At 37.2% G+C, this 13943-nt stretch overlaps 1 protein-coding gene across 1 annotated transcript in view; it reads left to right on the top strand.

Annotated features, from left to right (window-relative positions):
• ARHGAP39_1 (Rho GTPase activating protein 39) overlaps positions 1 to 13943 on the top strand; it is a 57658-nt gene that overhangs the window by 35994 nt on the left and 7721 nt on the right. Inside the window, exon 1 of the mRNA XM_051216094.1 lies at positions 8417 to 13182. Within this exon, the coding sequence (XP_051066647.1) occupies positions 13097 to 13182 (86 nt within the window). The 5' untranslated portion in view covers positions 8417 to 13096. Of the gene's footprint in view, positions 13183 to 13943 lie in introns of the transcript that reaches the window.

The raw sequence follows: 13943 nt of genomic DNA, 5'->3' as shown, positions 1-13943 counted from the left end.
ACATTTTAATTCTACATATTCATTGTATTATATTTTCTTTAGGAAAAGTCTTACAAACGGCTGGGCTCTTTTATGTGTCTGTCTTTATTACTTCCCACCAAATAGTAAATTTCGTGATCATTTATATGCTTATCTTCAAAGTAGAGCGGATGCATCAGTCATTTTGAACAGTAATACAATCAGCACAACTGCCCTTACTACAACACCGACTAATTTTAATCAAAATAATATTGTTGAATTCAATAACCATACTGTATCAACTGAATCCAGTCTTAAGACAGCCACAGCAATCGCTTCTGGTTTGAATCCATTCAGTGCTAATAACAGTAGTAATAATCTTATGGATAAATACCAACACTCAAATGATTTGTTAACTAATTCAAAACACTTCACTTCACATTCTAATCATAATTATACAATGGGAATCGCATTAGGTCCATGGGACCGTCCAACTGCAGCTCATTTTGCACGTGTTGCACCTAGATGGTTTGTTCGTTCATTAAATGTTGGTGTACGTAAAACATCGGTTGGTCCATCGATTGAAGAAATATGCCATGTTAAGGTATATGATTAACTTTTTCAAATGTTTGGTACAAGTTATTTTTCTACAAAGCTTTTTTATTCCGCATTTGAAATTTTTTCTACTATAAAAGGTACTTTTTCACTAGTGTTACCATCATGCACGAATCTGCGGGTTTTTTATTTCAAAAAATAATTATTATTCAAAGGTTAATTTTAATTAGTTCTATACGCAATATATGTTCTGTTACAGTTATGTAAGCAACATCATCATGTATGAAACGTTAACTGTCTGTTACTGTATAAACATCCCGGAACTTAATACAGAATGGAGATGATGAATTTGTTTTTATTAGTAGTGGGGAAGTCATACATACATATATTACTTAGGCTTAAAAAGTAGCTTTTCTTTGTGAGAAATTATTCCGATTGCTTTTACTACTACTTGTACATTTGTAATTTAATCATACAAAAAATTCAGTTTAGAAAAACTATTCTGATATACCCATAGTTTATTTATAGGCCGTTAATTAATTCATGTATGACAATCATGCATAATATATACTACCTCAAAACTAGAGGCTCTGTATCACAATTTGATTATAAACGAAATATCAATTGTTAAAATTAAGTCATTTACTCTACTGTGGTTTTCATCAACTCCGGTAGTATCCCTAGCCCGTACGCTTATAGTGTGGTTCTATGCTCGATTACCGAGTAAATGAGTTTATTTAATTTAGTTAAAACTAACTGATATTGTGTTAGTCACCGTCACTACATCCAAGTCAATTGTGGCTTTCACTTTCGCGAAATTTTTTAATTCCATATCCTTATTTTCCGTTTATTTTTAGTAAACAACGTAATACAGTGTACTGACTATCTATTTTAAAAAATATCAACATGATACAAATCATCGTGTTTATTACAGTGTTTATTGTTAACCTTTATTTTACAATTATGTTTATTCATTTATTTGTATCCTGAAAATTTCTGTAGTTAAACATCGTCTACCTAGATTATGTTTCACTTCTTGTTTGTGATGATAATAATAAAGAGGTTTGATTGTCAGCCTCCTTACACAACGTTTGTAATGATTTGGTGTTTCGATCATTTAGAAATCAGTCCAGACAAAGAAAAACGTTTTGTTGATGCACATTTTGTGATACGAAGATCAAATATTAACAGTTGAATTAGTAGTAAACACTTTCCTGTAGAGTTCCCCTTACTTTCATTATTAATATATGCGTCGATTTGCAAGATACACTAGCCTGCCACTTGAATTAGTACAATAGTTGAAAACAACTGACATTTTGTCATAAACTGTTGATGATGATCATATCGGTGGATTCACCTTTTAGTGGCCCTATATCTGATTCCGATTAGATCGTATGGATGATTGGTGTCTAAATATACATACTGACTGTTCTAGTATATTATTATCGACTTAAATTGTGTTAGTGAATAACGGAATTAAAAAAGCCAAGTACGAGCATGGATTTTTGAATGTATATATTTTATACACTCATTGATGTGAATAGACAATCAGAAGAATGAAGAGACGAGAAGAGAGTGAAGCAAAATGACGTGCAGTGGAGATGGCGTGTGAGCTCACTCAGTTTAATCAAGTGTTAATCAGTATTTATAGTCATATATAAACAAGTTACAGACATGTGATGTATGGGATAAGAAGGACACACATATACGCCCATATAAGAACAGTCAAGGTTGATAAGTGAATGATTACCAAGGTCAAAATATGACTCAAGAGGAATGGATAGATTGGCCTGTCCAGAACCTAGAATAAGTTATATGGGCTTAACATAGTAACCAACACTACAACCTAAGGTCTATTTTCTTAGAAAAATCTCCAAGTTATTTCATAAGCTTCCTTTTTCCCTTTTTTATTTAGATTAGAAAATTTTATATGGAGTAAATGTACGTGTTTGTTAGGTGGTTGAAGGTATATAACAAGATACCCTGGAATGAAGCTTCACCCTATCTGGTGCTCGTCAGCATTATGTATCTGAAATATTGGTAACAATGACTTGCTTTCTGCGATTCGAACCCACTTCACTCAGCCTTACGGTCTGAAATGTTACCATTAATCGATATGGGCCACGACTGACCTCTCGTATTATTGAAATTTTCATAACCATTCTGTCCGGAGTTTTTTGTCGATCACTTAAAACCACCTTACATTCTCAACATTATGCATACGATATAGAGTTACTTAGACTAGTTGCCAAATTACATCGTGATCAATATAATATATACTGGTCACTACTCAGTGATCAGTCATTTGTATTTACACTTTTACGTACACTTCTTTATCACTGTTTCATCAACTACTTTTTGTTTTTCGGTTATCATCTCTAAGGATTTTTTGTTAAAACCATGTATATTTGGTAGTTCCTTGGATGAAATGATGCAAATACAGGCATATAGATTTCCTCATTTACGTTTACCATGGATACAGATATTTCTCACTGAAGAAATTCTACGGTTAAATGGAGCACGAACGGAAGGAATTTTCCGGTGAGTGTTGTTATTCCTTGTTTCTTTTTTTATTTTAGTAAAATGGAAAATCATCTTCATATAGAAAAAATGGGCACTCCAAAACGTGCTTTCCAAAATTTACGAAACATAACAAGCATTCACAATCTATTGTAACTAAGTACCCGACCGTAGCTGCTACCTTGACGCGGTGGTCGGGCTTGCCTATCGTTATGACCCAACCGAGTTATATTGGCTGGAACATATGTTCCTGTAGGTTCTACCATGCCAGGCAGGTCGATTGGTGAACGGTAAGACTAAAAGCAGCAACTCAAGGTCTGAGGGCGAAGTCGTACTGCTGACTGTAGAGGGATGTGACAGCAGTAAGGTGTTTCCCTTGGACAACCAGCGTCTGCAGCGGTGCTGCCATCTCACAAGGAGGGGTGGGGTTAGAAAAGGTCGACCCCAAAAATGTCACGCCTCACCTTACCTCACGGATTTCGTCTCCGGCGGTAAGGCCCTTTGATGAACAGAGCTAACACATTAAAAACCTCTCACAAGAAGGCCGTGCGCGAGCGGCCTCAATCAGTTGTCCCAGGTCGTTAAGACCAACACTAATCCGACTTCTTTTTCAGGTTCCTCAAGAAATACCCTTCCACGGTGTGGACAGCCGGGAAGTGATATAAGCCCTCATACCCGTAACAGCACACGAGGCGAAGTTGGCCACATTCAAATCCTTCCTACACCTCCTAATAACTTTCTTATCTCCACCAATAACCTTCCTCACGTCTGTTTATCACCTCGCACCGCTAGGGCAAACGATTCGAGTACGCGGAACGCTATTCCTGGTCTCCTGAAACCACGTTCTAAAGTACACGTAGGAGCTTTTAACGTCCAAACACTGTGCCAAATAGGACAATGGGCTTCCTTAGCTAGGACTTTGGAATCCCGCGCCATCTATGTGTGCTGCGTCTCCGAAACGCGCATACAGGATCCAAGTAGCGTCATTCATTTGACCTCACCATGCCAAAATAAAGAACCGACTCGATTCACACTTCGTGTATCTGGAAGTCCTGATTCTGCTTCCCGTGGCCTCGCCGGCGTAGGTATAGCATTGAGTCCTAGGGCAAAACTAGCTCTCTTAGAGTGGATCCCAGTAGACAGTCGTTTGTGCGCTGTCCGATTAAACGGAACAGTAAGGATCCGAAAAGATAGGGACACTCGTCGTTGCCTCTTCGTCGTCTCTGCCTATTCTCCCACTGACTGCAGCTCAGATGATGTAGGAGATGAGTTTTACAGAAAGCTTTCGACCTTCTCCGAAAAGCTAGGCGCTCTGATATAGTAATAGTGGCTGGTGACTTTAATGCTTAAGTAGGTCAACTAAGCGATAGGGAAAGACACCTAGGTGGATCTTATGGTGTCGTGGCTCAAAGAACAGATAATGGCGACCGTCTGTTGCAGCTACGTCCAGATAACCGCCTCTTTCTTGCAAATACTAACTTTAAGCATAAGGAAATACATCTTTTAACATGGCGACCCCTTAATTCGTCCCAACATTGGACCCGAATAGATCACGTCGCCATCAGCCACCGATGGAAGGGCTCGATAGAAGACTGTCGCTCATTCTGGAGCACATGCTTAGATTCAGATCATGCTCTAGTGCGAGCGCGTATTTGCCTGCGTCTTACTGGACGTAAGGAAGACGCTGCAAGGAAACCTCTTAGGGCCCTACTTAATGATAATCAAGCTAAGAGTATATTTCAGGAACAACTAGAAAAACAGTTAGTTAGCCATGTATGTGATGCCCACTCCGAGGCAGCATGGAATGATATCCGAAAAGCTGTGGAAACAGCAGTGATATCTGCTAGTTCGGTAAACTGTAAGGTTAGGGAGCAACACAGGATGTCAGCAGCATCTATCGCACTGATAGATGCTCGGAAACTCATTCCACCTGGCTCTGAACATAGTGAAGAGCGGAGTCAGCTTAAGTACAAGCTGACAAGAAGTCTACGCAATGATCGCGAACAGTGGTGGGTAGCGAAAGCAAGAGAGATGGAAAAGGCAGCGGCAATAGGTAATAGCAGACAATTGTTCAGACTTGTTAAGGAAACCGGTATTAGGAAACCGACCGTTAGCGAAACACTCTCAGAGAAAGATGAACATATTATACATTCTCAATCCAGGAGATTGGATCGATGGGCAGAACACTTTAGGGATCAGTTCAACTGTCCTTCAGCCACACTTCGGTTTCCCACGATCTCTAGTCAACCTGAATGGGAAGTTAATGTAGGTCCTCCGTCCCTTTACGAAGTTGAAAAAGCCATAGGAAATCTGAAGCGAGGGTGAGCAGCAGGCCCTGACAGGTTTACTCCTGAGATTTTTGAGGATGGTGGTCCAGTATTAGCAATGAGATTAACTGAGGTCTTAGGTAGAATTTGGGAACTGGACGCAATCCCATCTGACTGGTCTCAATCACTGATTGTGCCAGTCTATAAGAAAGGACAAAAGTCCTGTTGTGACAATCACAGAGGAATCAGTTTGACAAATATAGTGTCTAAAATATTAGCTTCAATAATATTTCGACGCCTTACTAAAGCTCGTGAAGAGCAGATTAGAGAAAACCAGGCCGGTTTTCGACCTGGACGTGGTTGTATAGATCAGATATTCACACTACTTCAGGTTCTAGAACACAGACACACATTCAGACGCCCCACAATGGTAGCATTTCTCGACCTTAAGGCGGCATTCAACTCTGTTGATCGTGAGGTTCTATGGCAGTGTTTGTCACTGAAAGGAGTACCAAAGAAGTACATTAACCTTATAAAGGCTCTCTACTCGAACACAACTGGTAGAGTGGGAGCTTGTGGCGAACTGTCATCAGAATTGATTACCTCAAGTGGTGTTCGTCAGGGCTGCCCACTCTCTCCATTCTTGTTCAACTTTGTGGTCGACGTACTTTTAGAGATAACACTCTCCGGTGAAACTCTGCTTTATGGACGACCTTTGAACGAATTTTTAAGTGACCTTGAGGACATTAGCCAATCAGAAGAGAGTTAGTATAAAGTAAAAATATATTATAAAAAAGTGATGAATTACAATGGATATTCTTCTTTTACATTATTAAAGAACTTGTTGAGGTTTGATATAGGTTCAGAAGTTTTGAAATCATAGTGCATGCTGTATAAGAACTCGTCCATATGACTCCATAATAATCGTCCTCTGGAGCCGTGGTAGGGTCTTAAAGAATACCTCAGCCTAGACCACATGCCCTTAATGTTGTTTGTATGGACCCCCCGTCGTTGGATCAAAGAAATGACGTTTGTGCACCACAACATGATGCATAGAACCAAGTCTCGAGAGGCATCTATACGCTTTCGGTATAGCTGCAGCTAATGTTACTGGAGACTTTATGATCCAATTCGCAACGATTATCATGGTTTGTCTTAGCCTTAGCCGTGACCGGGCAAAGAAAGTGCCAGTTCGAGCAGATTTTTTTCTACAACATATAGTACAACGAAATACAATGTCATCGTGGCAGTCTGCACATCGTGCTGCGGTCATTTAATTGCCGCAGTCACAGACACAGGGACTTCTTAATAGTGCCATCTGCTATAGTCTCTCAACGATCACCTATTCTCTAAAATCTGCTGTAAAACGATCGAATGTGAGCATCTCGCACTGAACTTAGCGCCGTGACCTTGAAATTTCTTAAACGCTTCTGATTGGCTCGTCCATAAATTAGAGTCCTACCCACTCTCCTCATCTAGATTTCCAGGGGTTGAACTTCTACCGGGAGGTTCACTTGTTGACTTAGAATATGCTGATGACATAGTTTTATTTGGTGAAGACTCTGACAAAATGCAGAATCTTCTGACCACTCTATGCAACAATGCAAGCATGTTCGGGATGCGATTCTCTCCCTCGAAATGCAAAATGTTGCTTCAGAATTGGGTTGCATTGACACCCGAACTAATGATCGGGAGTGAAGTAATTGAGCGTGTCGATCGCTTCACTTATCTTGGAAGTCTCATCAGCCCTTGTGGTCTGGTGTGTGACGAAATCTCAGCACGGATACGGAAGGCTCGACTAGCCTTTACCAACTTGCGTCATTTATGGCGTAGGCGAGATATCCGTCTATCAACCAAAGGACGGGTTTACTGTGCAGCAGTTCGTTCCGTCCTACTTTATGGCAGTGAAACATGGTCGGTAAGAGTAGATGATATCCGTAAGTTACTAGTATTTGATCGTAGGTGTCTTCGAAATATTGCTCGTATATCCTGGGACCATCGAGTAAGTAATGCAGTTGTTAGGAAACGGGTACTAGGTAAGGATGGCAAATCAATTGATGACGTAGTGAAACTTCATCAGTTGAGATGGCTGGGACACGTGTTACGTATGCCCAACGACCGACTGCCTCGACGTGCGATGTCCAATGGTATGGGAGTAGGTTGGAAGAAAGCTGGGGGCGGCCAGACCAAAACATGGCACAAGTCCATGAAGTCACTGACAAATGGATTGAGCCATGTTGGTAGGTGTAGACTACTTGGTTGGGCACCGCGAGATGATAGCAACCGATGGTTAGAGACCCTGAATGACATGGTTCAAAATCGTTTGCAATGTCGCAGGTGCATCCACTCTTTGTGTTCTCCTAAATTTTGATCTCCTTATTCCTCCTTGTCTCTTTTTCTCTCTTCCCAAATTTATTTCACTGTATTATACTCTTTAAATAGCATCTCCAAACACTAATTTTCCCGATTACTGCTTATACTCTTATTACCTCTACCACTACGGGATTTGAATCGACCACTACATGTGTGTGCTAATGTGGTGTGGCAACTCGAACTGATGTACGTACGTACGAAGTTCTACGTTGTTACTGACTGACTGACTGTAACTAAGTAACAACCATATAGTCTCACAGAATTGCTTTCACCATGTTTGGTATTATGTCAAATCAACGAGTCTCAACATCAGTTATATTCCTACCATTTCATTAGCTAAAATGCACAAACGTACACTAACCTAACACTGATATATTTTACGTGAATTGATTGTTTTTTTATCCTCTGAATATTTAAAGAATGTCCAACCCACTTCACCTGTTAACCTACTTATAATATATAAGCATTATCTGGTAGACAGTATGAAGTGTTCTTTAGGAAAATGACTCTTTCAACTACTTACACAAACGACCTCTTTTCATTTGAAAAAATTCTTTCCGATTGTATTTTTTGTAATTGAACTGCTTCTCTCATTATTATTGTTATCATTGTCATATCACTCTCATACACTAATTTCCATCATTTTTCGCTCTTTTTTATTATACTCACCTTCGTTTCTCTATATATTTTTCACAACCTCATTGTTATTGTTTGTCGCATATATATTTTGGTGCTCCTTTGTACTAATGTTTATGCTTCCAGGTTTTTCATGGTGGTCTAGCTTCAATTGACTCATGAATTTAACTATGAAATAAATAATAATAAAATAAATGATTGACATGCTTTATGGTTAACCAATGAAGTCATTTTTGTTTATTTTCCATGTTAGTATTTTAATACTAGAAGGGTTTGCTGGGATTTTTTCAAAAATTACCAAATGGACATTTTAGTGCAGCAAACAAGTAAGAGAAATTTTACTATATGCTAAACTTGAATTGAAAGGTACATAGTTGTCATTGTAGAAATATTAGATTTCATTCAATCTAATTAAAAGTATCTTGATACAATCTACTATATAATTAAAATATATTATTATAGTTTGTTTGAATGAACATAAATTTCACTTCCTAATTTTTTTCTGAACAATAGTTGCTATTCACATAGACTGTTTCTGTACTATAAGCACCGTTATTAATGAGCAGCTCAATGGTCATTTACCAGAAATATTTTGTTTCTTTCTTAAGTAATTCAAACAACTCATCCAGTATAATCTTTTCTAAGATTTTCAATCGTTTTAATTATGTATTGTAAAAATGGAAAACTATTTGATCCCCTTTTTGCCTCATTTTTATTTACTCTTGTGTTAAATGCGTATTGGAATTAAGAGAGAGAAACACTATTATTTTCGGAATTAACAGATGGTATGACCCTATCTCAGATTGATAACAGACTTAGTGATGTGATTTCATGTAAATCTCCTTGTACTTCTTCATTTTATTGTACAAATAGGATAAAGTTCATAGCCAACTGACTTTTCTGTAAATATCTGAGCCAGTTTGCGAAGATTTAATCAATTAGAAAATCATATTGTATTACATGCGATTAGTATTAAACCATAAAGGCTCTGAATTCGTGGGTGCGTACTATTGAGAAGTGTTGTGGTGACACTTGAGGGGGAAACCGAAAGAGGAAGTTTAGAGGTGAAAGTCAATGTAGGAGGAATAATAGAAATTGAAGAGGGAGGTTGATTATGAATACAGTGGTCTTGAGTGCTGTTAGAGGTATGAGGGCGGTTATCACTTCCCGGTTGCACACACCGTGGAAGGGTTCTTCTGGAGGTACCTGAAAAGGAAATTGGTTTAGAGATGGTCTTAGTGACCTGAGAGCGTGATCGCAGTGCCCAAGGGACAACTGATTGAGGTCGGTCACACACTACCTTCTTATGGGTAATTTTCGTGTTAACTCCGCACTTGCTGAGACCTTACCGCCGGAGACGGATATCTATGGGAATAAGGCAAGGTGTGCATTTTTAGAGTTGACCTTTTCTAACCCCACCCCTCCTTGTGAGATGGCAGCATCGCTGTCATGCTGGTTGTCTGAAGGAAACACCTTACTGCTGTCACACCTCTGTACAGTCAGCAATACGACTTAGCCTTCGGACCTTGGGTTTGTTGCTTTTAGTCTTACCGCTCTTCAACCGACCTGCCTGACATGGTAGGACCTTGAGGACCGATTGTTCCAGCCAATACAGCTCGGTTGCTTCATCACGATAGGCAAGCCCAACTACCACGTCAAGGTAGCAACAACGGTTGGGATTGAGAAGTGCTAAACTAAGACGAAACACATGTTGGATCTTTCATGGTTTTCATTCTTTCACATAGTATCAGTTTATAGTGAAAGCGATCTTCGAATACATCCATTGTGATTTCTAAGTATTTTATACTTTAATTTTACATAAAAGACCAATTTTTACAATTGTTTTTATATCTCGCTTCTTGAATTGATACAAGTGGACACTTTTGTTACGAAACGTATTTTTGGAATGGTGAAACTATGAGTAGAGTCTTAAGCTTCTGTTATTTAATGGTATTATTTCACATTATTTGAAAGATTGTGGTTGAGTAATCCTACTGCTACTTTGATGTGATGGTCCGGTTTGTATGACTTGATTTTACTCAAACGAGTTAAATCGTCTCGAAAATTCAATACTTCATGTTCGACCATATCAGCCAAATTGATAGGATAGAGAGTAGTAAAAACTAAAAGCTGTACACTCATAGTCTGAGTCCGAAGTCATACGGCTGACCGCATAGGGCTGTGACAGGATTAGGGCGTTTCAAATAACCAGCATATGCAGTAATGCTGCCTTCTGACAACACAAGGAGTTGGTTAGAAAACGTCCATCCTAAAAGCAGCGTACATCACCCCATGAATTTCTGTCATCAATAATAAGGCTTTGAAAGTACAGAGCTAACTCATCTAAAACTACTCGGAATAAAGCCTTGTGTGTCCGACCTCAAGCGGTCGTCCCTTTGGCACTCAAGTCAAGCTCCCAACTCGTCAGAATTGCTCATAACCTAGTTTCTTCTACGGGAACCTCAAGAAGTATCCTTCCAACCTGAGGATGTCAATCGTCCTCATAAATCTAACAGTAAATCTTTTTTATAAGTTTGTACTAATTATTAAACTTTACTTGGATATAATGTCCTAGGTTTATCAGAATCCGAAAATTTTTTCACTGTTTCAGTTACTTTAGCATAAGAAAGGTTCCAACTTGAAATGTGTCAATTATCTAAATAATTGGTACTATAACGGGACTCAAGCAATATAGAATTTGACACTTGTATCTGAATGGGGATTTGTGGAGATTGTAGTTATTTTAACAGTTGAATTCATGAGACAATCTAAGCTAGACCACCTTTAAAAACGAAATAGCTATCTAGTGACTCCAGGTTTTCAATGTTCGTCTAGCTTAAACCGACTCGCAAATTCACCTCTGTATCTCTTTAAATCCAAGTCTTCACAACAGTAAAAATACAAAAATCAACAAAAAATCATTAAAATAAAGAGATTGAATGATTAAGGTAATAGGATGTTCAAAAGTCAAAACACAAACTCAACCACAACACTAATAGTAATAAATGCAACAGTTATATATTTGCTACACTGTTAAACGTTTTTCAATTACAACTTACTTATAATCTTGAAGTTCTCTGCAATCTAAGCCCATAATTATGCCAGAAAGTGTTGAGTTTGTTTTATATCTTTAAACTATTATTCACACTTTACCACCTTTCTAATCGTCCTGTGGTTAACCCATAAATTTTAACTATTCCATTCTTTTTATTACAGTGTTCCTTCATTTATAATTTTTATTATTTCCAGTTGCTTCTTCTAGAAATATTAAATACTAATTTTCTTTAATTATTAATTCCCCATGTTGTGGTGTCGGATATTGATCGAAATATTTAGTCAGCAATTATTTTATTTGATGTGTACTATTAACAGCATAATCCCTCCATCCGTTCTTTCATGAAAGATAAAATGATCTACGTCTTTTCCTTCATTAAACAAGGATATTTTTGTAATTTACTAAATTTTGTCTAACTAAATCCATAGAGTAAAGAATAAAAGTAGCTTGTAACGAAGTCAAAAGATTCCTTTTGTCTAGACACATTTATTATTATCCTTCTCATCTATCAATCCTTATCCACTTGTCTATCTACTTATAGCACAGCTATCATCAACACAATAACACTTGAATAAAATCAACCTGTCTCTGTCACACACACACGGAAACATGAAATGAATTTGTACTATAACCTGCTTTTTTCAGTTTATTATATTGTCTGCTATTTTTAATTGTTATAATCTATGATTTGTAATACCTATTAAGTAATTACCTGTCTTTGTACTGTAAAAACAAATGTGTAAATGAATTTTTATTGATAAATTATTTCAGTGTAAATCATGTTTACTCATACGTCGTCGTTCAGTGAATAGGACTGTGAACGATCGATTTATGTATTTAACATTCAGTCATTTTGACACACAAATACAAAATTTACTTTAATTTAGCTTTAATTAACCCCGGTGATGATCATTATCTCTTAGAAAAAGTGTTTGACCCTCATACCTGAGTAGAGAAAAACCTATTTATCAGTTGGCATTTAATACCATTATTCATATTTGAATATGAAAACTGCATTATATCAATGAATTTATTTTCTGTTGTTTGTTATGTATTACAACTCGATATTAGATGGAATGTCGTTGAAAACTAAGAAACACTAAACAACTGTTTCCTTATATTCCAGAACTCCTCAGTTGTACACACTACCCATTCCAAAACGTTTAGAAACTCTCGGGGAAAAACATCACGTTGCTTCATAACAAGTTACAATCTTTCATATCTCGGCATGTTTAAAGAATGATTCAGATGCTTCTCACAGTAGACTAATATCGATTTCTTTAACGAACTAAGCGGAATTATTAAAGATTGTTTTTCATAGCTTACTATTGATCTAACTATGTTAACGTGTTGATTCTACTTTTAAGAAAGAGAATAAATCTTTTAATGTGAACTACATAAGTATTTTGGTAGTCGTAGTAGTATGGAATTTATTGTAACTTGTTTTCGTTCACTGTGGGAAGGAGAGATACATTAAAAAGTGATGTAGAAAGGAATCAAATTATTCACTATGATAACTATAATAATACTATCTATTTTCGTAAAACCGAAAGTGTAAGTAGAATAGAAGTAAAATATACATTTTCATCACTTTGTAGCATAGTTACGATTGTGTTTATATCATACTTGGTGTTTATGTAAACAGAAGACTTCCAAGTCAGTCACTTAGTTAGTTTTTCTATCATGTAAGCTGCCGTAAAGTTTATTTTTTGTCATTTTTGATCTTTCAGAAATGTTCTATTATTATGGTGCTTCCTACAGCTCTTCATTTCCCACTGCTACTCTCATATTTGTAGCTTTATTAACTAATACTGCGCAGTAAGGCATACATTTATACGACGTTATCGTTATTATTATTGTCATTACTGGCAACCATCAATTTTTATAGTCTACATCACTAACTAACCTTGGTCAGACAACCAACGTAAATGAAGAAGCATGTGTCTTAATGTATTATTCGCTCCCCACGTGACCTGACGTCCTGATTTTAATCTCTGCTAGTGTAATCGTGAACACGAACTCGTGAGGAGTCCCCAATCAAGACGAAACAACTATCTAGTGCCTTATTGGTTTCACCAGTTGTTTAACCAAAGTCAGTTTGTAATGTGAATTACAGCATTCAACAATCATTGTAAACCCTTTACACTGGTCAATAATTTTTATCTAGTTAGACCAATAACTACATTGAGCCTACCTATTTATGTAGTCGTAATGAAAAATGATTCCTCAAATTCTTTATCATAACAAACAACACACATGGATCGATGTTATTTTCACATATGTATATATACGTGCAACAATCGTATCACCTATCTCTCCCGTCTCTCTTACAGACAGACGTATATTTGTATCAATATTAGCATACATACAATACACATCCAAAATGTAATTCTATTCAATAGTATTGATTTAGACAGTGAAAAACTTTTTGTTTTCACTTGAACACACGCACACACAGTTTATTTTGATTCAACTGGTGTAACTCCCATTTTGATGATCTCACTTCAGTTACACTATATATGTGGGAACATTGTGTGAAAATGATGAATCATTGCTAATGTCTTGTATTATTGTTGCGC

Source organism: Schistosoma haematobium, chromosome 4 (assembly GCF_000699445.3).
Source record: "Schistosoma haematobium chromosome 4, whole genome shotgun sequence".
Taxonomy (NCBI): Eukaryota; Metazoa; Platyhelminthes; class Trematoda; order Strigeidida; family Schistosomatidae; genus Schistosoma; species Schistosoma haematobium.
Note: the sequence above shows the minus strand (reverse complement) of the source record. Positions and strands in the feature narration are given on the sequence as shown.